At 38.8% G+C, this 25,589-nt stretch overlaps 1 protein-coding gene across 1 annotated transcript in view; it reads right to left on the reverse strand.

The window, feature by feature from the left end:
• The window catches only part of XPO5 (exportin 5), a 42,517-nt gene that overhangs the window by 4,219 nt on the left and 12,709 nt on the right, over nucleotides 1-25,589 (reverse strand). The window contains exons 11-24 of the mRNA XM_063097723.1: nucleotides 25,363-25,488; nucleotides 24,309-24,399; nucleotides 22,415-22,543; nucleotides 20,721-20,854; nucleotides 16,241-16,396; nucleotides 14,970-15,011; nucleotides 14,556-14,645; nucleotides 13,645-13,844; nucleotides 12,954-13,053; nucleotides 11,888-12,069; nucleotides 3,767-3,867; nucleotides 2,480-2,576; nucleotides 1,608-1,744; nucleotides 303-400 (exon numbers count right to left, since the gene is read on the reverse strand). Coding sequence (XP_062953793.1) covers nucleotides 303-400; nucleotides 1,608-1,744; nucleotides 2,480-2,576; nucleotides 3,767-3,867; nucleotides 11,888-12,069; nucleotides 12,954-13,053; nucleotides 13,645-13,844; nucleotides 14,556-14,645; nucleotides 14,970-15,011; nucleotides 16,241-16,396; nucleotides 20,721-20,854; nucleotides 22,415-22,543; nucleotides 24,309-24,399; nucleotides 25,363-25,488 — 1,683 coding nt within the window. The remainder of the gene's footprint in view (nucleotides 1-302; nucleotides 401-1,607; nucleotides 1,745-2,479; nucleotides 2,577-3,766; nucleotides 3,868-11,887; nucleotides 12,070-12,953; nucleotides 13,054-13,644; nucleotides 13,845-14,555; nucleotides 14,646-14,969; nucleotides 15,012-16,240; nucleotides 16,397-20,720; nucleotides 20,855-22,414; nucleotides 22,544-24,308; nucleotides 24,400-25,362; nucleotides 25,489-25,589) is intronic.

Consider the following 25,589-nt stretch of genomic DNA (forward strand, 5'->3'; position numbering starts at 1 on the left):
TCCCCCAACTTAATTCCAGAGTCAAGGAAACACACTCAGGGGAAGCACTGCCCTGATCACCTCTCCTCAGTTAACAGGAGGTTAGGAGCAGAATCTGTGTCTGAACATGCTTTCATGGGCAATCAAATCAGTTTTGTTCTTCCAGGGCTGCTCAATCCACTGCAGCAACAATAGTGTGCTGGGTGGAAGCTCTGTGCAACCAGCCTGGCAGGGCTAGGAAACAATACTTTCAGAAGCTCCTGACTTGTGAGACTGGCAGTGGCCACCCACCCTTTGCTCTCCTTTCCTGACCTATTTCTTACCATGTGGAGGTAGGTGAAAAGAGGTCCAAGGATGGGAGATACCAGAGCTTCATAGTGCTCTGGGGGACAGAAGAGAACCAGAGGCTTCACGAAGACTCGTGCTGCAGCAGGTTAAGAAGTTTTAGCACATGAGCACACACCCCGCACCTGTAGGGCAATGGGTTGCACCCCTGGGCAGAGTCAACCCCTAAAGGATTTGCAAGATATGAAGAACATCTTTTTCCCTGTATTAATAGGGAAAAATCTTCAAGCTCTTTTCCTAAAATCTAAAGCTGCATCAATACCCAATTCCATTGTATTTTTAGTTTAACCGTCCTTTCTGCCAGCCTGCACATTATAGGCACTGGCTTGCCCAAAAGTAAGGAGGAAAAAAAAAAAAAAAAAAAAAAGGAAGGACACCCTTTTTTTTTTTTAAAAAAGGATCCGAACCCGTGGCCTTGGTGTTATCAGCACCGCACTCTCCCGAGTGAGCCACGGGCCGGCCTGGAAGGACACCCTTATAACAAACTTTTCCACCATTCTCCTTATAACTTTTGAGAAGAAAGACAGTGCTGTGGATCAAATGTGTCCCCCAAAAGTTCATGTACTGGAATCTTGATCTCCACTGTAACAGTGTTAAGAGGGTGGGAAATACAGTTACGGTATTTGAAAATGGTGGTGGGGTGGGGTGGGGTGGGGTGGTTTAAGAGGTGATTAGATTGTGAGGGCTATGCCTTTGTGAATGGACTGATCCACTCATGGAGTAATGGGCATGGTTCTGATGACTTTAAAAGCAGAACAAGTGAGGAGATTAGTTCTCTCTTGCTTAGCCCATTCTTGCCCTCACAAGATGTGTTCCCTGGACTTTGGAATTCCCAGCCTCCGAAACTATAAGAAATAAATTCTATTTTCTTTATAAATTACTCAGTTTCAGGTATTCTGTTATAAGCAATGTGAACAGACCAATACAGACAGAAACTCACAAAAACTCTAAAAAAGGGTCTAAATGAGAATGAAGTATGAAAGTGCTTCTGCAAAAAGGGAGCACCTGACAAGAGACAGGAAAGGGATAAAAGCTTCATCTTTTGTATTTCCAAGAATTGGGAAGGTAAAGATTTACCCCCTAATGAGAACCAGAAAGAGCTTTTAAGACCCCAGATTGTCTTCATGTTTTTCCTGCTATTTACTTCCATCTTCTTGTCTTTAATGAAATTATGACACATTTAGATACTCGATCCCATCTCTCCCTCCATTTCGTTCCTGTGAACTATTCCTATCTACAATTTTCTGAACTTTTGGATTATCTAGGGGCTTTTGAAAGGATATGAAGCATGGGTCTGAGTCGGTAGTCAGGAATATTATTCAAGTTGACGAAGGCTGAGCTGAGGAGCTGGATAGCAAGGTCCTCCACAGTGTAGAAGTCTTGCTGCATGGAAGGGCCTGCTTTCCCTAGGATATGGAAACTGTAAGGGAAAATCACTGACAATGACAAATCCAACATTTGTTATTACCAGCCTTACCTTGACTACCCCAAGAATTTCATTTCTAGTCTATAATAAGATTTTTCAGCTAGAAAAGCAATTGTGTTTACTCCATAAGAGAACTTTAGCTTTGAAAACGTGGACTTAATCTTTTATCAAAAGTGAAAATATTTCCCCCCTCCCCTTGCTGGTAGCTGAGATCAACAGGAGCCTTGATTACTATGCAATGTATGGAGGATCTCGTTAGCTTGGCTGATGACAGCACTAGGTTAGTTAGGCCAAAGCCTGAATGTGGTATGCACAAGGGCCAGTTACCCATCCCCCTTCCCAAAACCAGGACCTGAAGACAAAATCATGGTCAGCTGCCTCCCACTGTCTTATTAGGAGCAGGCTTTGAGCAGTGAGGGGTCTAAGCAAACACATCTCCACCGCTCAACTACTGGGTCTCGCCATTTCATGCACTAGAAACAGACAAGTTGGGCATGAAACATCAAGTCATGTCTAGGACTGTGAGGCTCATATGACAATTATAAAAAAGCAGACATAGGAAAGAAGGCTATTCATTTTGATTTGACAATAAAATCATTAGTTTCCTGTCAAATTCTTGCCTCACCTTACCTGTACACTAGAATTCTAGATCAAAAGTCCAACCCATGGCCATTCCAATACAGTACATACCGAGGAAGAGAATATGGAGCAGCAGTATTGGTTCCTTACCAGCTTTCATAGAGGGTGCAGAAGAAACGCTGCATTCTTTCCAAGACTGTTTTGTAGACGGGAGAGTCATTGAGTTCCAAGAGAGGCTGAGGTAATCCTACAGAGAAAGATGGGTCAGGAACATAATGCTCCACTGCTGAGAGTTTCAACTAGTCAATGCCCTGTAGCAGGCAGATGTAGTCTGCGTGTGTGTGTGTGCGTGTGCTGTAACTGCAAAGCAGTTGGCCGTGTATTCTACCAGTTGGAGGTGCTAAGGGCTTTTCTAAAGGTGATTTGTTACACTCTCCCAGTAGGGAAAGGTGAAAGCTATTTAAATACCCAGGACTTCAGACTGGCCCTGGGTACTCCAAATTTTACCTGGGTTTTTCCAGATAGGACTTATACCAAAACACACAGTGACAACTCAAAAGTATCTCTCCATAAAGCCCTGAGGAGGCCAGGAACCTCTTTTCCAAGGAAAATCTTACACAAAAGCCCAAGATAGGCACTGTAAGGGAAAATCATTGACAATGACATGTCACTGTATAGCAGATCAAAATGAAACCCACTTACCTTAGCATAACAACTGCCTTAAAAGATTTACACTTTTAAACATAATCAGGCAGTTTTATATTTCAAGTCTTACTCACAGAAGCTACCTTGACTAGGTAACAACTGGGAAACATGGTTTAGAATCTATTCCTTTAAAAATTTTCATTTTTTAGGGCTGGCCGGTTAGCTCAGTTGGTTAGAGCCAGTGTTGATAACACCAAGGTCAAGGGTTTGGATCCCCCTACCAGCCAGCCGCTCCTCCCTCCCCCCAAAAAGAAATTCTTATGGTTGGCTGGTTCACTCAATTGGTGAGAGTGCAGCCTTGCAATACCAAGGTCACAGGTTTGGATCCCCATACTGGCCAGCCGCCGGGAAAAAAAAAAAAAAAAAAAAAAAATCATTTTATATATATGTGAAAGGCAGGGAAGTATTTTAATATCCTTCAGGTTAAAAGTGATGGTTTATTTATAACCTAATGGCTTTAATACCTACCACTACCTGCTAGCTAAATTGAAGGAGAGGTTAACAGGGAGAAAAAAAGAAACTGCTTCTGAAGATCTTATCTGTATGTTCAGATAATGAAGTAAATACATTTGTTCCTGTACAGCCTGTAGGAACCACACAAATCATTTCTGAATAGGTACTCAAGGTAGGACCAGATAAAGAAGAAGAGGCGGCACAAGGCACACTGAAGCTGCTTGAGGAACCCATTAGTGTTAAGGTAACTTAGGGGGGAAAAAAGGTTAGTTTTCTTACCTAATATAGCAGATTTTTCCGCTTCAAGCATATCCAGAGCCTTGGTGAAAGGCTCTGCCATTTTGGCTAGCATTTCTGGTGCGTATAAAGTATTATGGGTTCTGAAAGAAACAAAAATGCTAAGTGAACTTTTCCTAGTCTGTTGTAGAAGGAAAGAGTATGTTTCACTTCGTAATTCAGTGGTACTACACTCTACATGGACAGATCTTCCCATCAACACTACTCCCAGCAGGGAAGGGAAAAGAAGGTTTAAACATCCAAATGTTCCCTGGAGAAGGGAACAGACTTGAAGTTATAAGTATAGACACATAGTATACAACACCTATGAAAAATCAACACGAGAAGCAAATCCTAAGACAGCCGGACAACATAAGAGCACGAAGCTAGAGAACAAAATTCTTTTAAACCTGAGATAGTGCCTTGGCACACCCAGGGGTTTTCTGACTACCAGTGATATAGGATGAAATGTCAGTGACACTTGTAGACTCACAGATAGAAACACAGTAGGTGGTAATATGCCCCACTTTTAAATGTTTTATCTCCATACCAAGAGCATGGACCATGTTATGGCTGTTTCAGCCTCCTGGAGGAACACAATTCCCAACAAACACACCTGTTCCCCACCAAAATGACTTACCCTAGCAGTTACTGGCTTTGTCTGACTAAGAAGCAAAGATTGATCTACCTTTCGCCCACTGCACTCCTTCCTGCTCACAGCAATGGCCCCACTGAGCAACGGATAACCAGAGTGAGTGTATATCTACCTATGTTTGTTTGGTGGCTGGTACAGGAATCTGAACCCTTGACCTTGGTGTTATAACATCTATATAATTATAAAATGTGAAACATACAAAAAATGACAAATATAACAAATTCCAGCAAGGCTCAATATTTAAGATGCATACTGAACCTTTTAGATCATGTTTAAACCTCCACGGTTAGTTAATTTTGTGCCTTGTTTAAGAAGTCACTTACTACGTGTAAATATGGTCTCATACTTAACTCATCTGAAATTTATTTTTGGGTTTTAATTCATCTGAAATTTCTGAGTTTTAATTCATCTGAAATTTATTTCTGTGTATGGTACCAGGTAGGAATCTAATTGCTTTTTTTCCCCACAGAAAGCCAACTGTCCCTGCACCACGCACTGCATAGCTTATTTTTTTGACTTGTATTATTTCTGTCATATATCAATGTGTCATACATACTTAGGAAACTTTCTAGTCACTTTTATTATTGTACTGAACCCATCATCACCTATGAAGGATTTCTGCTAAAAAACTGAACTGGTATCACATCAGTTTTCTAGACCAGGGGTCATATAGTAAATATATTAAGCTTGGCCAGCTACATGGTCTATTTCCCTGACTACTCAACTCACCATTAATTAATTTGCAATAACAGCCACAGACAATAAGTAAATGAATGTACACGGGTGTTCCAATAAAAATTTATTTACAAAATATGTGGAGGACTGGATTTGGCCCTCAGGCTGCAGATTGCCAACTCCTCCTCTAGACCTAATTATTTATTATTATTAAGAAATATAAAGGAAAGCAGCCTACATCAAACAATACTACAGAAATGCAATCAGCAAAACCCAACCAGGGGAAACCTACAAATACAAATCCAGTTTTTTCAACAAATAAACAGAAAAGGGGGGCAGGAAACTTATAAATGTAGAGACTTAAGAGATGTCTCAATCAAATATTATGTATAAGCCTTGTTTGGATCTTGCTCAAACTAAAACAGTTTAGGAATATTTGATGATATTAAGGAATTACTGTTAATATTTTAAGATACAGCAATGGAAATGTGGTTATATTAAAAGACATTGCTAGATCCATATTGCTAGCTTTTTATTTGGAATTTTTGCATCTGTCTTTATAAGTAATTCAAGCCTATAATTTTCCTCTTTAGTACTGTCAATATCTGGTTTTGATAGCAAAATAAATGTCTCATAAAATGAGTTGTAGAGCACTCTATTTTTCTATTCTCTGGAACTGTTTGTCTAAGACATAAATTATCTGATCCTTAAAGGTCTGGTAGAATTCACATGTAAAATCATCTAGGCCTGCAGGCTTTTTGCTCTAATTTAACTACTGGTATAATTATGTCAAGTTTAAATCTTTGTAGGTTTTCTTTTTGAGTTAGAATAAGTTACACTTTCCCTGGAAACTATCCATTTTTTTCTTGAGCTTTTGAATTTACTGATGTTATCATTGGTATTTTCAAAGAACCAGCTTTATTTTCCTTAAAAAATTTTTTTGAGGTGTAATTCACATAACATAAAATTAAGCATTTTAAAGTACACAATTCAGTGGTATTTAATACATTCACAATATTGTGGAATCACCACCTCTGTCTGGTTCCAAAGCATTTCTATCACTCCACAAAAGACTCCTGCAGCAGCTGATCCCTACTTTCCTCTCCCCCATTCTCTGGCAACCACCAATTTACTTTCTGTCTCTGTGGATTTACCAGTCTAGATATTTCACATAAATGGAACCATACAATACATGGCCTTTTCTGTCTGGCTTTTTTCACTTTGTTTTTGAAGTTTATCCACATAGTAGCAATTATCAGTACTTCATTTGTTTTTATGGCTGAATAATAATCCATTGCACGGATATACCACATTTTGTTTATCCATTCATCCACTGACAAACATTTAAGTTGTTTCCACCATTTGACTGTGGTGATACAGTACTGCTAGAACATTTGGTCAAGTATTTGTTTGAGTACCTGTCTGCAATTCTCTTGGCTATATACCTGGGAGTGGAATTGTTAGGTCATGTGGTTAATTCTATGCTTAACTTTTTGAGGAACTGCTAAACTGTTTCCCGTCGTGGTTGCACCATTTTACACCCACCAGCAATGTATGAGAATTCCAATTTTCCACATCCTGCCAACACTTATTTACTGTTTTTTTTTTTTTTTTTTTAAATTACACTATCCTACTGGGTATGAAGCGGTATCTCATTGTGGTTCTGATATGCATTTTCCTAATGACTAATTATGTTGAGTATCTTTTCTTGTGCTTATTGGCCATTTGTATATTTTCCTTGGAGAAATACCTATTCAAGTCTTTTACCTATTTTTTTTTTTTAAATATGTTTTAGGCTGGCTGGTTAGAGCACAGCCTTGTAACACCAAGGTCAAGGGTTCAGATCCTCATACTGGTCGGCCACAAAAACAAACAAAAAACTAAAGTATGTTTTAAATATTTATTAGAAAAAGTCTGCATTTTTCTCAGGAAATTCTTACCAGCTCAAATCAGAATCAAGCCACAGAGAAAGACAATGGCATTCTTATATTCATCAGTATTTGCTGGTCCTGAGCATTGCTAGGTACTGGGGATAAAGGTGGGTAAGACAGAGCCTAGGTCCTCAAGGAACTTGCAACCAAGAGGGGGAGGACAATAAATACTCAGTGAGGAAGAAAAGAAAGAAGTGTATGAGGAAGGAGGAAGAGATGGCTAAATTCTTGGAAAAGCTTGTATAGTTTCACCTGCTCAAACGTTCCAATTGCTTCCATCTTGCTCTGAGTAAAAGCCAAAGTCTTTCAATGGCCTCCAAGGCCTTGCTCCATCTGCTTGGTTCCTTTCCTCTGGGGCCTCATCTCTTCTCTTACTGTTCTCTCCCTCTCTCCCTCATGCCAGACACACCAGCCTCAGGGGCTTTGAACTTGCTGCTTCTGCTGGAACTCTCTTCTCAGGGGCATGCTCAGGATGGCTTCCTCGCCTCCTTTAGGCATTTACTCAGCTATCACTTTCTCTATGAGGCTCTCCCCTGACCCCAACACACTCCATTATTCTTTTCTGCATTGCAAACCTCCCAAAAGCATAGATCCCACTTTTTTTTTTTTTTTTTTTAAAAGATGACCGGTAAGGGGATCTTAACCCTTGACTTGGTGTTGTCAGCACCACGCTCAGCCAGTGAGCGAACCGGCCATCCGTATATGGGATCCGAACCCGGGGCCTTGGTGTTATCAGCACCGCACTCTCCCGAGTGAGCCACGGGCCGGCCCACATAGATCCCACTTTGAGAACCACTGCATTAGAATTCCCTGGGAGGCTCATGAAAATCCAGCTGTTCAGTCTGTCCCCAAGAGATGTTGTTTTAGTGGCCTTCCCTTTGCCCATTTTAAAACTGGACTGTCTTTGTGTTGAATTGTAAGAGTTCTTTTATATATTATGGACACTAGACTCTTAACAGATATACAAGGAGTCTTCAAAAAGTTCATGGAAGGGCCGGCCTGTGGCTCACTTGGGAGTGTGTGATGCTGATAACACCAAGGCACGGGTTCGGATCCCTATATAGGGATGGCCGGTTAGCTCACTTGGGAGAGTGTGGTGCTGACAACACCAAGTCAAGGGTTAATATCCCCTTACTGGTCATCTTTAAAAAAAAAAAAAAATAACCAACACCATAGACATCTTAACTGGTTCAGTTCACACAATTCTGACTAAAAAGCTGGGCAAACTTTCCACTCCAATGGTGCCAAAACTGTTGTGCCCAGACCAGCTGCAGACAAGAGCAGAGCTTTGGAAGGAAATTTTAAAACAAGTGGAATCAAGATCCTGAACCATTTCTTGAAAGAATTGTAACAGGAGATGAAACATGGCTTTACCAATACAATCCTGAAGACAAAGGACTTTCAAAACCATGGCTACCAGAAGGTGGAAGTGGTCCTGTCAAAGCAAAAGTGGACTGATCAAGAGTGAAGATCATGGCAAATTTTTGAGATGGTCAAGGCATTTTGCTTCCTGACTTTCTGCAAGGCCAAAGAACAATATCTGCTTATCATGAGTGATTTGAGAAAGTTAGCCAAAGCTTTAGCAGAAAAACACCTGGGAAAAGTTCACCACATTTCTCCACCACAATGGTTCTGCTCATTTCTCTTATCCAACCAGGACAGTTTTGTGGCAGTCTTGATGGGAAATCATTAAGCATCCACCTTGCAGTTCTGATATGGCTCCTTCTGAGCTTTTTGTTTCCTAATCTTAAACAATGTTTAATGGACACCCATTTTTCTTCAGTTAATAGTGTAAAAAAGACTGCATTGAGATGGTTAAATACCCAGGACCCTCAGTTCTCTAGGGATGGATTGAATGGCTGGTATCATCATTTAGAAAAGTGTCTTGAACTTGATGGAGCTTATGTTGAGAAATAAAGTTTTTTATCTTTTAATTCCACTTTTCCATGAACTTTTGTTTTCCCCTCATACGATTTGCAAATATTTTCTCCCATTCTGTAAGTTGTCTTTTCACTTTCTTATGACCTTCAAAGTTTTAAATTTTTGATAGGACCAATTTATCTATTTTTGCCTCTGCTGTGCTTTTGGTGTCATATCCAAGAATCCACTGGAAAATCCAAGGCCATGAAGATTTACCCCTATGTATTCTTCTAAGAGTTTTATAGTTTTAGTTCTTTTATTTAGGCCATTGATTCACACTGAGTTACTTTTTGTATGTGGTGTGAGGCAGAGGTCCAACTTCATTCTTTCACATGTGGACCTCCGGTTATACTAGCACTGTTTATCAAAGAGACTATTCTTTCCCAATTGACTATCTTGCCAACCTTGTGAAAAAGCAATTGGCCATAGATATATGTGTTATTCCTGGACTCTAAATTCTATTCCATTGGTCTATGTATCTATCCTTATGCCAGTACAAAACTATTTTGATCACGGTAGCATTGCAGTAAGTTTTTAATCAAGAAGTTTGAGTTCCCCCAACTTTGTTCTTTTTCAAGACTGTTTTGGCCTTTTTGGGGCCCCCTGCAATTCCGTATGAATTTGAGGATCACCTTTTCCCATTCTGCAAAGTCTGTTAGAATTTTAATAGGGATTATACTGAGTCTGGAGATTGCTTTGGGTAGCATGCCATCTTAACAATATTAAGTCTTCCAATCCACGAATGTGGGATGCCTTTCCACTTATTTAGGTCTTCTTTAATTTCAACAAATTTTTTTTTTTGGCTGCTGATCTGAACCCTTGACCTTGGTTTTTTATCAGCACAGTTCTATGAAGTGAGCTAACCAGCCAGCCCTTCAGCAATGTTTTATAGTTTTCAGTATGTAAGTCACATCCTTAGCTATCAAATTTACTCCAATGTATTTCATTCTTTTGAATGCTACTATAAATGTAATTATTGATTGTTCATTGCTAATGTATAGAAATGCGAATGATTTTTGTGTTCATCTTGTACCCTACAACTTTGCTGAATTTGTTTCTTAGCTTCAGTAATTTTTTTGTGTGTGGATTTTGGAGGGTTTTCTATATACAAGATCATGTCATTTGTGAACAAAGATATGTTTACTTCTTTTCCAACATGGATAACTTTTGTTTCTTTTTCTTGCATGATTGCTCTGAGACTTCCAGTACACAGTGTTGAACAGCAGTGGTGGAAACAAGCATCGTTGTCTTATTCCTAATGGGAGGTAGAGAGCTCTCAGTCTTTTCCCACTGAGTATAACCTAAGCCATGTATTTTCATAAAAATTCTGTTCTATACTGAGGAAGTTCCCTTCTATTCCTAGTTTCCTGAATGTTTTTATTAAGAAAGGATGCTGACTCTTTCAAATGCTTTTTCTGTGTTAATTTTGTAGTTTGTTTCCTTTTTTTTATTAATGTGGTGTATTATAATAATTGACATGTCCACAATCACAACTCTGTCAGACACTCTAGCCCTCCAATGTGGTCAACATTAACTTAAAACCTTTGATTCTTAAGCTTCTGGTATTGGGTATCTGTTGCAAGGACAGCTTCCCTGAAATGAGTAATTTGGTTTGCCCAGTTGAGACCCTGCTTTTACTCCTTGGATAAGAGGTCAAAAAAGAACTGGAACAGAACTTCTAACCTGTAACTTAGACATACTGAGATATAAAAAGCACTCAAACTCTGCTTTGGTCAATAAGAACTGAATTCTATCAAAAACCCATCTTTCTCTTTAAAAAACACTCCTAATCTAGTAACCAACAAGCCTATACTGGCCTACTTCCACTTCAATATATTACCTCACATAATCTAGAACAGTAATTCTGAACCTTTAATGTGCACAAGAACCACCTGGGGATCTTGTTAAAATGTGGACTCTGATTTAATATGTCTGGGGTGGTGCATGTTTCTCTTGGTCCTGGGGTCTTAGGAGGCAGGACTACATGTAGCCTCTGCCAGCAGTCCCCCAGGGAGTAGGGCCACATGTAGCCCTGCCAAGAGAGTGCAGTGAGGTGAGTTGCTCAGGGCATGCCTTGAGCTAGGGGCTGCTGCCTAGGGAGGTGGGCAACCAGAAACCAGACACAAAGTTCTGGGACTTAAAGCACGCACTAAGCAACTTTATTGTCTACAGGAATGTATTATATATGTTTTAGCCAGCTGTGAGCCCCTCCCATGTCTCCTAGGCAACTCAATAGGAAGTCTGTGGTTTGCGGTTAAACCTTGCGAATTCTTGCTGACCCAGTCTATTTGCATTTCTACTGACACAGTTTAAATCCTGGACAGCAAGAGTGCCTCCATCTTTAATATGTGTTCTTCATTTTCCTCCAGGGTGGGGTCTCCAATTCTGCCTTTCAAAAAAGCTCTCAGGAGATTGCTGATGCTGATCCTAGAATTAGCTTTGAGAACTGAGGACCAAGCAAACTGAGGTGAAAAATTTATCATTCCTTCCTTTGGCATGCATGTTCAGCCAGTGGATGTTTGGTCCATTTGAGCTCAGTCATACCGATAAATTTAGATTAGCTCATATGAATACCACCCAGAGAAGCACCACTACAGAAAGCAATTGTCTTGCTCCCAGTGAACAATTCCTTTAATGGCAAAAATTTAGACCAAATAAAACTTAAAAGTAAAAGTATGCATGTAGTATAAAGGAGTGATGAAGGCTCAAAATGAGAAAAGCCCTCTTAAGATCAGCCCCCATGGGTTCAGATGGAAAGCAAGACTTATGCAAGTGAGAGCTTATGTTATTTTTACAAAGAGACCCCCCCCCAGGAAGAAAGAAGGCCCAATCCCTCATTACCAGCACCATGATATAAAGACATATAAACAGATTAAACTTTTTAGGTTAATCAAAAGGTAAAATAACAAAAACCAACCGATAAAAACCATTAGTTTGACTCACCTTATAAGGGCAAGCAAATTGTCAAGAAGTTTCAGAATCTGCTCTGTGCAGGGGTTACGGAAGACTGGATTTCCACTGGGTGTATAACCCACCACAAATCCCCCAGCTTTGGCCTCTTCTACGTCGCTGGGCCAGCAAGTTCGTTTTACAACACCCAAAATGCTGTACACACAAAAGCTCATCTATAGAAAAACAAGAATGAAAGTAAACATAAAAGGGGAAAAAAAGACAAAAGTACTGTTAGACATATTCATGGCTATGGCAAAAATGATTCAGAAGCCAGAGAGAAAAAAAGAACCTTCTGCTCTCCTCACCCCTATGGAATCCTTGTCCCTTCCTTTAAGGTCAAGTCTAAGAGGGGTCCTCACTGCCATTTTCAGGACCAGTGGTAGCCTCTGAGCCTTTCACTGAGCCTTCCTCAGTGAAAACTTCCCTTTCATGAGGATATCTTTGTAGGGGCTGCAGTGACCCTCCCTTAGGACCCTGATTAGAAGTTGGCTTACACATGTTCCAAAATAGTGTTTAAATTGCCATCATTTCATCTTGCTTCTGAGTTGACCCTGCATACTGCAGCTTGGCCCTTGACAGCTTTTTTCCTAATTCCCCCTCACAGTACTCTCAACCAACCTACTATTTGCCAGGAACTTTTGCCATGGCAGAGCCAGGAACAATTCTTATTTGAATAGAAAAGCACTGAAAAAACTCAGGTTTGCAAGTTAGGCCATCATTTAGGACTTTACATGCCAGAGAGCAATGGCAGGGAGGATAACCTTGTTGACCAAGTTCTGACCTACTTCCTCATTACACCTTCAGTCTTCAGAGCTATTTAGAGACCCTTAAAGCCAAAATAATGACTTCATAGAAAAGACTATCTGTTCTGCTATGGTAATTAACTCAAGAATTCAAGACTAAAGAAGAAAAGAAACGAGATGCTTAGGCAAGTGGAGACTCATAGGTTTCTTACCAGTGCAGAAAAAACATGTCTACAAGAAACTTGGTAAATGACAATACCCTACTCCTACCCGTGGCCAATGCAACTTCCCATTCCCATTAGAGTCTTACTCACTCGTGCCCGATTTAAGCCACAGGGATCCTCCAGGCCTGGGTCATGGCTTTTCTGATCCGCACCCACATAGGCAATAAAGGTATCAACATCTGACAGCACTCTGAAAGTTGAAGGGAGAAAGACAAGTTATATCAATATTTTAAGCAAGGACAATTTCTTCCACAGGAGTCAAGAGGCTATGATTATTTGGCCTCAAAAAGCAGTTTTTATAGTGAGAGGAGTTTAATCATACTAATTGTCAGTTGTTATTTGAAGGTTTAAACTTCCCTTCCCACTCCCAAATGTTATCAGCAACACTTCAAGAATTAAAAAGGATACCAACTTCAGAATATAAAGAGAACAATTTCTCTAATATATGGACACAAATGAGTTTTTGTGTAGCTTCTATTTTGTATGGCTCTTACTAGCTAGCTATTCTAATTTCTCCAAATGTGCAACTCACACACACCACAGCAGTCTCACCCTATTCCCTCACGACCCATACCATCCATTTTTACTCATTTCCTCTACCGCCAAGGTAATATCTTCAGAAATTAGATTACAAAAGTCTGCTTTTAGATAACTTCAATTAACACTAACAGTGCCATCATACCTCAATATCCTTACACCCCCCATCCCCCTCCTGGCATAGCTCTTGAAACAGAATGGGTACTCAAGTGCAGTGAGAAGCAGGGCAAAGGACCTCCTCTACCTGTGCATGTCTTCAGAAAGCCAGATGCTGGCCACTGGCGCCATCAGCTCTTCTAGGAACACCTTCTGACGCTCGTAGTTCTTGAACTGGTTGCTAATGAGAACTAGGGCTTCAATGAGGGCACACTTTTCCATTTGTGTCAGGAGTAGCTCATTGGAGAGGAGTTGCTTCACATGGTTATAAAGCATGTCAAAATTGGGCTGCAGAGCACAAGAGAAAAAGCCAGAGGTAGTGATGGTCTGTGAAAGGAGAGGTGGGTCACTCAAGGAAAAAAAGAGAACCAAGGCCATCACTTAGTAATCTTATTATTACATTCTTTTCTTGCCTGAATAAGCAAGGCAATTTTGGTAGAAGGAAGTTCTTGAGTATTGAGAAAACTGCACTTTCCCATACTACAATTGTGAAAACAATTTGACTTTTTTCTACATCAACTTTACAGTATCTTCACAGGCAAAGAGTAGTTTGTTATATATAAAGGAAAACAACTGCTGTGTATTAGAAGAAATTCCTGGTTAATTTATAATCTGGAGTAATACTAAATTTCTTATGGAAACTCTCCCAAAAGGGTTGGGATTTGCATCTTGCTTCTCTCAAGATTATGTTCATCATTTGGCAGTAATAATTAAGAACGTCACATAGTCTGATAAAGAGCTGTACATTTATAGGGGTAAACTTAGTCATCCATAGGAAAGAGAACTATTCATTTCAAGGGGAAAATATATTTGCATTTCTAACTATACTTCTAAGCAGAGAAAGGAAGAACACACCAACTCAACAATGTTTATTCTACGCAAAGCAACAGTTCCTAGTTTTTCCTTTAGGTAAGGTAATAATAAGGGCTAGATTTACACAAAAATGTACCCAAACTTGACAGGCTTCAGTGGCTGCCCAGCCAGAGTTCAGATGCTTACCAGCACGAGCTGGGGGTAGTCACGACACATCTTGATGATGGAGGAACAAGCATGCCTCCTCACGTTCCTCACTGCCCGGGTTCTGGGGGCCTGGAAAGAGATACTCAGCAGACTCAAAGCCACTTTTAATATAATTTACAGATGCTGCATAGAATCATGTAAATATCTCAGCCAGAGGCAAATTCACAATGAACTTTTCACCACTGTAGGTGTATAATGGAGTGACATTTATAGTTACCATGAATTTACAAATTTACTGTTTTGCCCTAGAGTGTCTCTTGACTAAACACCAGATGATATAACAATCTATGCCTCTACTAACCCCTCCCACTTATACAAAAATCTAGACTTAAGTATGAGATATTCATACTTTTGTTCTTGAAAGGTAAAAATCTGTTAATTTAATGGACTTACCTTACTTTCTTCAACAGTTTCAAAAGTGACAGATGAAAATAGCTAAGGGGAGGGGAAAAAAGGTCACTTATATTTTTAAATAATAGTTATCATAAAATTTCTAACAAAATATCGGAAGTGTATTCTCAGTAACAATATGGCAAAAAGAGGGGTTTCAATTGGTGTTACAAAGCTTCAGATGTCCATTTTCTCAGATACCTATACACGAAGCTTGAGATTCACAATTTTACCATTAAAGCATTTTATACATTAAAAGGTCACAGAATCCCAGAACAATAGATGCCATCACCCAAACACTTAGCTATGATGACACCTCTATCTTCTCTACTTTTTACCAAAAGTTGAGTGTTCTACCATCCCTGATAAAATGTCATAAATTCTCTTTAACCCACTGCAATATAGCTGCTTCCTTGGACACTCAGACAAGGGTCTAATCAAGAAATTCACCAGATATTCTCCAACTCTTAGAGAAATTTCTAATGTAACAAATGAGTTCACTTTTCTGAAGTTCTACTTGCCTTGTGACACATTCTCTTCACTTCTCTGGCTATCTTTTTCCCCTTTGGGGGTTTTTCATCCTCTGTTCTCGTTCTCCAATGATCGTGAACCCCAGGGTTCCCCACTTGACCCATATGCCTCCTAACTCTACATACATATCCTCTTTCCTAGGGCTTCACTTCTATTCTTGGGATTCTATGATGATAATGCCTTAATTTTACCTCATCATTTTCTAGAGTCTAGATCTTCACCCTCAACTAGCCAATTTACTGTGAAATGTCTCCACCTAGATGTTCTACATATACTTCAACTATAATATTCAAAATACCCCTTTTTCTTCTTTACTCTTATATTCTCGCTCAGGTGGTGGCTCTACCACCCACCTAGTCACCTAAATTGGAAACCTGAGAACTATCCATACTATCCTTTCCTTTCACAAATCCCCTCCCAATCTGACATCACACTTTGATACTCTCCTTTAGGTATTCTTTTCCATGTCCCAGTATACAAGTCTATTAATTGCCATGCCATATAGGTACAACGTCTATTATGTACCCCTCTTCCCAGAGTGTCCCTAAAGAGTAAGGCATTAGCATGGTATCTGATCCACAATAAGTACTGAGTAAATATTTGATAGACAAGTAAATAACTGTTTATTAGTCTGCCTTACATTCTTTCAAAAATAGTTACAAAAGAGTTTAAAAATGTCAAAATAAGAAATAAATTTTTTTAAAAAATGTCGAAATAAAGTTTACAACGAAGATGGACTTTACCTTAGAGAAGACCTGGGGCAGGAACTCTGGTCTGTAGGTGACAAATGGAAAGAGAGCTGAGACATTAGTGAGGACACAGGACAAGATGAGAGGATCCTTGGTGTCAAAATTCAGGACCATCTGCAACAGCTCTATTCCATCATTAACAGGAATTTCCTGTCATACAGACATGAAAAGGAGGTTGACACAGCTGCCACCACTCAGAGATAACCACTTTTGCTAAATTTCCTTTAGACTCTAATTTATAAATACATAATAAGGTTGCCACATGAGTTTATATACTGCTTTTTAACCCTCAAAATTCTAAGCATTACCCCATGTTATTAAAATTTTTCATAAACGATGCTTCCATGTACCATATTAGGGATGTAGCATTTCCTACTACCAGAAATTGAGAATGTTTCCAGGTTTTCTCTACTATACACATATCTCTTAAATAAAACCCTTTCGTCTACATTTTTAATGATTTCATTTGAATAAGCAACTTTTAGGGATGGCTGAAATTACTGAGTTAAAAGGTATGGGCTGGCTGGTTAACTCAATTGTTAGATTATGGTATCGTAACACAAAGGTCAATGATTCAGATCCCTGTATGGGCCAGTTGCCATAAAAAAGAAAAAGGAAAAGAAAAAAGGTATAAATATTTTTTTTTTTTAAAGATGACCGGTAAGGGGATCTTAACCCTTGACTTGGTGTTGTCAGCACCACGCTTTCCCAAGAGAGCTAACTGGCCATCCCTATAGGGATTCGAACCCATAGCCTTGGTGTTATCAGAACCGCACTCTCCCAAGTGAGCCACGAGCTGGCCCCAAGGTATGAATATTTCTAATTCAAGTTGTTTTTCTTCCTTACAGCTCTATCAATTGATTCTCCATCTAATGTGTCCTTCTTACCGTGTTCTTAGCAGCAGGGAGTATCATTCCCTAAAATCTTTGCTTCTTTATTAAGAAAAAAAGAAGGGGTGACTGGTTAGCTCAGTTGGCTAGAGTGCAGTGTTGTAACATCAAGATCAAGAGTTCAGATCCCTAGGGCTGGCCTGTGGCTCACTCTGGAGAGTGTGGTGCTGATAACACCAAGGCCACGGGTTCAGATCCTGTATAGGGATGGCCGGTTCGCTCACTGGCTGAGCGTGGTGTTGACAACACCAAGTCAAGGGTTGAGATCCCCTTACCGGTCATCTTTAAAAAAAAAAAAAAAAAAGAGTTCAGATCACTGAAATGGCCAGCCGCCCACCTCCAAAAAGAAAAAAAGTTTGTTTTAATTAGTACTTCTTTAATAATGAGGTTAAATTTTTTTCATATTTATTAGCTACTTTAGTTTCTCTACCTGATGACATCTTTTGACTATTTCTCCACTATGCTACCTAATGGTATCTTTTGTCTATTTCTCCACTGGATTCTAGTGTTTTTCTTACCAATTTTTAAAAAATTTTACTACAAAATATTCCAGATATATAAAAAGGTATAAACAATAATTTAGTAAACCCACATAGGCCACTTTAAGAAATAAAATGTTACCAATACAGTTGATGCTCTCTGTGTATATTCCGCTTTTCAGCCCTAGAGGTGGCCACTATCTTGGTGGATAGTGTACATAATTTCATGGAGTTTTAAATTTCTTTATACTTTTGCCACACGTGTATATATTCCTAACTACACAGTACTTTATGTTTACTTCTGTATCCTGCTGATTTGGATCAACATTATGTTTATGAGAATCATCCTTATAATATAGCCCTAGTTCATTTTCATTGTTCTATAAACACATTACAATCTATTCATCTGTTCTTCTGTTGATTGATACCAAGTTTTTTTCTTGGCTTAACACACAAGGCTTCTATGAATATTGGTTTCTCTGTACACATGCAAGGTTTCCTTAGAGTACAGCCCTAGGAGTGGAAATGCTGGGTTGTAAGGCTAAGTATCTTCAACTAGATATTGCCAAATTATTCTTAAAAGTTATGGTACCAACTGTACTCTATAAGCAACATTTAAGAGATGTATGCTTTTAATATTAAGGATATCATTCCTATCTTTATTTATTGCAAATATTGTTCCAAGTTTGTCTTTCAAAAACTGTTTTATGATATAAATTTAAAAATATATGTATTAAAGACATTAATTTTTTGGGTGATTACTCTAATTATTTTTTCAATTTGAGATCTTTCCCCAGTTAATTTTCCCTAATGCTATTTATTAAATAATCCAACCCTTCTTGATTTCTTTGGGATGCTTATACAGTCCTGTGTCGCTTAATGATGGGGATACATTTTGAGAAATGAGTCGTTAGACAATTTCATTATTGTGTGGACATCACAGAGTATACTTACACAAACCTAGATGGTATAGCCTCCTACATACCTAGGCTATATGGTATAGCCTACTGCTCCGGCCACTGCTGTATATGCAGTTTGTCATTGATAGGAATGCTATGTGCCACATGACTGTGCATGTTCCAGGCTGTTTTCTGAGTTACTTTGTCTCAACAAGCTGTGTCTAATGCTAGCACTACACTCCTTTAAAATATTGTAGGCTTTATATTTTACTATATGGGGAGGCAAATCAGTTTCATTTTCTTCAAAATGTGATTTTTTTTCTCCAAAACTATTCCCTATATCAATCCATTGAGAATGGTGCAAAAGCAAGGCTCTACCCAATGTTCTCTGATACATACTACTGGAAATACAAACTCAGCTAATGCCACTATGGACTAGGTGAGCAGCTTTTTTCAACTTTTTCAGCCAAAGAACATCTTGGTCAAACTCTTGAGTAGTTATGATTGACACTAGGGTGGGGGCTGAGGGCAGAAAATGAGCAGTTTGCAAAGGACTGGATCAGGCAATGCTCTGCAAAGTCAGAAACTGATAGTGGCAAGTGGAAATGTAACAGGCTGAGATCCATCACTTGCACACTCCTGGGGGACATCGTGTGTAATGTAGCTTCATTAACAAATAAGTGAATAACTTCTTCATATATATATTCAAACACTCATCTCTCTTGATTAAAAATGCTTCATTCTGACCCATTTCATTTTGGGTGGGAAAAAAATGGGTTTAGAGTTAAGAGATTTTACTTTAAGTCTTTAACAAGGCCAAATACTACCACCCAGAATCCTCTTGAGGAAAAAAGAATTCAGTTCTATTTGTTTTTCTCTCCAGCATTTGATCTGACTCCAACCAAATTTCTAAATAATTGGTCACCGGGGCTGGCTAGTTAGCTCGCATGGTGCTGATAACACCAAGGTCAAGGGTTCAGACCCCCTTACTGGCCATCCCCAACTCCCCCCAAAGAATTTTTGTCACCTTGTGCTTTGTTTCCAGCCCACATCTTTCTCCTACATACAGTCCAAATTTTGGGGGGAGTAGTTTTTGACCAACTAGAATTTGGTATTTTGACCAAATACCATTTATATTCAAGGATTTACTATAAAATCCAGCCTACAACCAACCAGGCACCATCCTCCCCCAAATACTTCAAACTCTATCGTACATCTTAAAGACAAATACTTGACAAAATGACAATTCATTCTCTTGCCTTCAGGCAGGATCATATCTTCATGTTTAGATCCATTCAAGAAAAGGAGACAGCATGGCCATTTCCCTTGATTTGATAAGGGGCTTTCTTGATTTGCCACACTTACTCTATTAGATAAGTGCCTTCTAAACCTGTAAAATGGCTTAGTAAAAAAGGTAGAGTCCAAGTAGTGTTTCTCATCTAGATTTTGGGACAAACTCAGAATGCCATCATTTCAAACTGAAGTGAATCAATATAAAAACAGATGAAGTTAATGACCCAGAGATCTAACTGGTTAATATACCACTCATAAAAAAGGCACTATATCTCACTTATCTTCAAGGGACTTAGAGATTCATTTCACAACTAACCTAGAATTCACTGAGATTTAACTACCCCCAAATCCGCTGTGATCTAAATTATTTTAATTTAATTAATATAGTTAATGTGGTTCATGCTGTTATCCATTTAATTATAGCTATAGTTAAGGAGACATTCTAAGAGAAGGGTGAAAGGTGACATGAAGTATAGAAAAATAAGATCTATCTCCTCAGCTCTATTTAGGGGGGAAGGTGCTGATCAACTAACATGAATATTCTGGTCCATCTGCTATAAATTGAAAAGGAAGCTTAATGGCAGATATCTCTTTAGATTATCTAATTCAAAGTTTCCATTACTGTCCTCCCTGCAATAGTGATCTTACTTGTGGCCCCTGTATGCTATCAGGCTCATCTTATCATGTCCTTAAAATGGGTGGTAAATGTTGTAGGACTTAAGAGTAAGAGAGACCTGAGTTTTCGTCCCAGCTGTCCCATTTACTAGCTACTTGAACTTGAGTACGTTATTTAACCTCTCTAAACCTCAGTTTCCTCTTCTGTAATATACAAAACCACGGATTTTCCTATCCCTCTACCTGTTTAGAAAAGATCAGAATCATTATGCAGTCAGCATGGGAAACAGTTACTTACTTCTTTATCTAGTGTTCGAAACATCTGGTTGATCACACTTTCCAAAAAAAAGGTCATGGCTTCCCACTGCACAAATGAAGGTGAGAAGATGGAGCAGAGGCCTCCTTCTCCAGTTCCAGCATTAGGAGAACAGGCTTTTGAAACACACACACAAACGCTTATTAGCATTGTAGGATCACAGAAGACAGAGACAATGGGGCCTTAGACACCATCTGGTAATTTCATGGTTGAAGGAACGGTTCTAACCCCTCTCAGCTTGGGCAAAGAAAAGAACATGTGTGCCGAAGGCAGAAAGGGGTTCCTACCCTGCCTCCACATCTTACAGTGAGCCATCTGAATTCACCTCAATGAGCCTTGTCTGTAAAGCCATTTTGAGTATAATGACAATATACATGTAAACATCAAAAACAGTGCATAGCCCTTTAAAGGCACTTGATAAATATTAATAGCTCTCCTTTCCCCCTTTATAATCTGTCCATGAGATATTTGAGGACATAAAGAATCCTTCCAACAAGAAAATGATATAAGATACAAAACAGTGCTTGACATCCATAGCCTCATGACAAGTATAAGGGCTATGTCTAGAGACCTGTGCCATCCTCCAAGTTCACAAAAATATCACTAAGGCACATCACTCAAACAGCAAGGCATAGGTACTTCTTACAAAAAGATTTATAAATTGTTTTTCTTGCTTCCATTATAGTGCTTCCATTTACTAGCTTCATATTGGTACAACATATTTGGGCATCCTTGAACTTTCAACTTATCAGACTCTGAGAACTTTAGAGATGACTGTAAATATTCACAACTGAATGTTAAATCCCATGAACATTAAGCAACTAGTGTACTTGGAAATCGACCATTAGTATGGACATTACTACTGTTTGTCCTTTTTTTTTTTTTTTTTTTTTTAGCAGCTGGCTGGTGTGGGGATCTGAACCCATGACCTTGCTGTTACAAGGCTGTGATCTAACCAACCAAGCTAACAGGCTAGCCCCTTTATGGAGCATTTCTAAAGCAGTGACTTGCAGTAGTTAATTTACCCTTTCCTGCTTTATTAATCCTGTTATGGCACAGCATTCAGTAACACGACAATAGACAGGAGATAGTACAGAGAAGTTAACTGGCTGATGCATTTGGGTAGAGGGGGGTTATTTTTTGATTTTATATAAAGTGGGATTTCCCAAAGGCCTTGAGGTGCCTGAGTGACATGGTAAGTCCCTGTACTGTTTCTGTTATGCCTAAAAGGATATTCCTTCTGAATAGTGCTATGCAAGAATATGGTTCAATAGTTTTTAATAATCAGACCTAGAATACCTAGAATAATGCTATGCAAGAACTTGGTTGAAAAGTTTTTAAAAATTAGGTCTAGACATGCAATTTGTTAAGATGGTGCCTAAACTTACGCAATAAAATCAACAGTAAACAATTGGTTGATTCTGTTCGAAAAGAAAAATGAAAGCAAAGCTGACAGGGACACAGTTTTACCCTCCTTTAAACAGATTTAAAATGTGGTGGTGTCTGTTTCCTCTGTGAGCAAATGAAAATGCTCACTCCCTAGGATGGAATTAGGCACTGAGCAAGCTATTTTTGAACAGTATTAGTAGAGTTTCTGACATGTGGCTTGTGCTTATTTCCTATGTACAGTTTTGATACAGTACTTTGCTAATGTTCAGTAATGAAAAAAAACTTACAGTTCATAGATCCAGCATCAACAGAAGTTGATAGCTGATACTTTAGCCACTCCCCAGCCATCTGGAAGCTGGTTTTGGGATCCAAACGACATGCCAACCTCATCACTTCTCCTTGTTGGGCTCGGGAGGCTGCCAAAAGAAGGATATGAATCAATAACTGGCATACAGTAGGTATTCAGTTAATGTTTATTCATTGTAGTGGATTGAATTATGTCCCCCCAAAACTATTGTCTCCGAAGTTTTATGTATTAGAAACTTAGCCCCCCACTGTGACTGTTAAGAAGGTGGGAAATCCTATTATGGTAACTGAAAGGTGGAGCCTTGAAGAGGTGATTGGATTGTATGACCATGCTATAGTGAATGGATTAAAAATGGTGGTCAGGGGCATGGTTCTGAGGGCTTTAAAAGAAGAGGAGACTCTGTTCTCGGCTCTCTCTCTGTTCTCTCTGCTTCCACCATCTTGCAATTTGAGATGCCTGAGTCACTGTTGCCACCACCAGATGGACTTTGGACCTCCCAGCCTCAGAAACTGTAAGCAATAAACTTCATTTTCTTTATAAATTACCCAGTTCCAGGTATTTTGTTATAAGCAACACAAATGGACTAATATATTCATTTATCCACCCCAGGGGGAAAGTAGTCAATAAACCTGTTTTGTAGATCTGTGCTTTGAATGTAACAATCACTCAATAAAGGTTTGTTGAATTAATGAATCCAGAAATTTTCAAAAATAAATTATCTCTGGAAGCATCTCACCACCTAGATCCTGTGAGAGACAAGCTAAAATTGGTCTCCTATTTCTGTTGGAATTAAAAGGAAATTATGCTGGTGGAAATGTAAAGTAGTGTAGCTGCTGTGGACAGTCTGGCAGTTCAACAAAATATTAAACATGGAATTGTCATATTATCCAGCAATTCTACTCCTAGTCAAATACCCAAGGGAAATAAAAACATATGTCCACATAAAAACTTATATACAGTGTTCACCGCAGCATTATTTGTAATTGCCAAAAAGTGGAAATATTTCAATGTCCAAAAACTCACGAATAGATGAATAAAATGTGGTATATCCATTCAATATTATTGTCAATAAAAAGAAATGAAATTCTGATACATGCTACACCATAAGCGAATCTTAAAAACATTATGTTAAGTGAAAGAAAGTGGTCACAAAAGACCATGTATTGTATGATTCCATTTATATTAAATATTAAGAATAGGCAAAACATGGAGAAAGAAAGTAGATTACTGGTTTCCCAGTGATGGGAGAAATGAGGGGATTAGGGGATGACTCCCAATGGGTATAGGACTTCTTTTTGGAGTGATAAAAATGTTCTAAAATTGACCGTGGTGATGGTTGCACAACTCTGAAAATACTAAAAACCATTTCATTGTATATTATAAATGAGTGAATTATAAGGTAAATGAATTTTATCTCAATAAACCTGTTATTGACACACACACACAAAAAAAAAAAAAGAAAAAAAAAAATCAAGCAGAACAGAACTAGGATATTAGGATAATGAGTTTTTCCACTTTTTGGAGAAGAAGGATCACAGACGGTAACTAATTCTATGGTTACTATCCCTAAACATCAATGTCCAAAGGCTGTATGTCTGTGTGTGTATGTTTGTGATGTGGAACAAAGAATACTATGCCTGGAATGAAGTCCCAACACCCATCTGCAATGGGAAACTAGATCTTGAGCTGCCAAGTGAAGAACATAAATAACTGGCATACGATATGTACTTAGTGTTTATTCATTTATCCACCCCAGGGGGAAAGCAGCCAATAAAATTGTCCAGATTTGGGATCTTTAATAAGAACCCCAAGCATCATGCACATGATTCATAATCTCAGACTGCTGGGAGAAATTCCAGGCCAATATCACTTACAGTTGAAGAAAGCATTGAAGTCCTCATCGCTATCAAAATCAAATCGGGAATATTCACAGCTAGGGCTGTCTGATTTAGAAGGAAAGCCCATCTGGAAAGAGAAAGGTAATTGGGATAGGGAATGAAAATGAAACTACTAAAAGAGTACTTAAGTTTCAGGAGCTCAAGCACTTTTTGATTTATTTAAGATGAGTTAAGGGTTTGCATGAGATATTTTTGATAAATAACTGCTTATGTTCTACCCCCAGTCCGCAGTTTGCTCCCAGCTTCAATGTTCCTGAGAATGGTAGAAAAGAGAACACTTTGTTGATACCCTCTTCCAGGTTCCTCAGAGAGAATTAAACTCTGGAATTCCTTTAAGGTCTAAGTATGAAGATGTCCCAAGACAAAGAAATAATTCAGCACGCAATAAGAAGAAAGAAGTGAGAACTATTTGCTTCATTAAATCTGAAAGACGGAAATAAACATGTGGAACTTTGTATGTTTCATCCAAAAAAGTACTGAAGACCATGGCAGGGGATTAGATAGAACACAGTGTGTGCTATATGCTAGGTGAATTCCTTGAGCAAATAAGGGGTCCCCTGAATGGGTCCCATTCTCTGACTTTACACATCAAGATTAAGAATCTTAGCAGATTTCAGAAAATTCATAAGCAACTCTCTACTGAGTGGTTAGCAATCTTTGCTTCCATTCTCACTACCTTCCTGCCTCTCACTCAACCTTCAGAAACAATCCTTAGATATTACCTCCTCTTGGAATCTTCTCGACTTTAGCCTCCTATGTACTTCCAAAGCACTATGCTTTTAACCCCTGAATAGCAATTATATTGTATGGTCACTGCACTTGTCCTAGCCCTTAGCCCTGTACTTGACATATAAATGTTCCAAAATATGGAAGAGTAGTTATAATAATCAGTACAGACTGCTTTCCTCCTGAGGAATAAGAGAATAATATGCTCGAGAAAGGCATTTTAGGGACCAAGAAAAGGCAGTGAGTGATGCCAAATCAATCTGTGTATTCAAATACATTTCACGTTTAGATTTCCATTATATACCTTGACCAAGTTAGTCATAGAAGCACGAAGATATTTCGGTATTATTGCTAATAGCAAAGTATCACGGGATAGGATCTCATGCCTGAAGAGGGCTCCCCAAGTCATCTGAGTTGAAGAGCGTAGAAACTAAAGAGAAAAAAAAAAAAAAAAGAAAACCTCAGTTTAAGGATTTGGATTCTACATAATCAAGATTACTTAGTCTAGCAGTTATAAACTACATTTTTTTC

The sequence above is a fragment of the Cynocephalus volans genome, chromosome 5 (assembly GCF_027409185.1).
Source record: "Cynocephalus volans isolate mCynVol1 chromosome 5, mCynVol1.pri, whole genome shotgun sequence".
Lineage (NCBI taxonomy): Eukaryota > Metazoa > Chordata > Mammalia > Dermoptera > Cynocephalidae > Cynocephalus > Cynocephalus volans.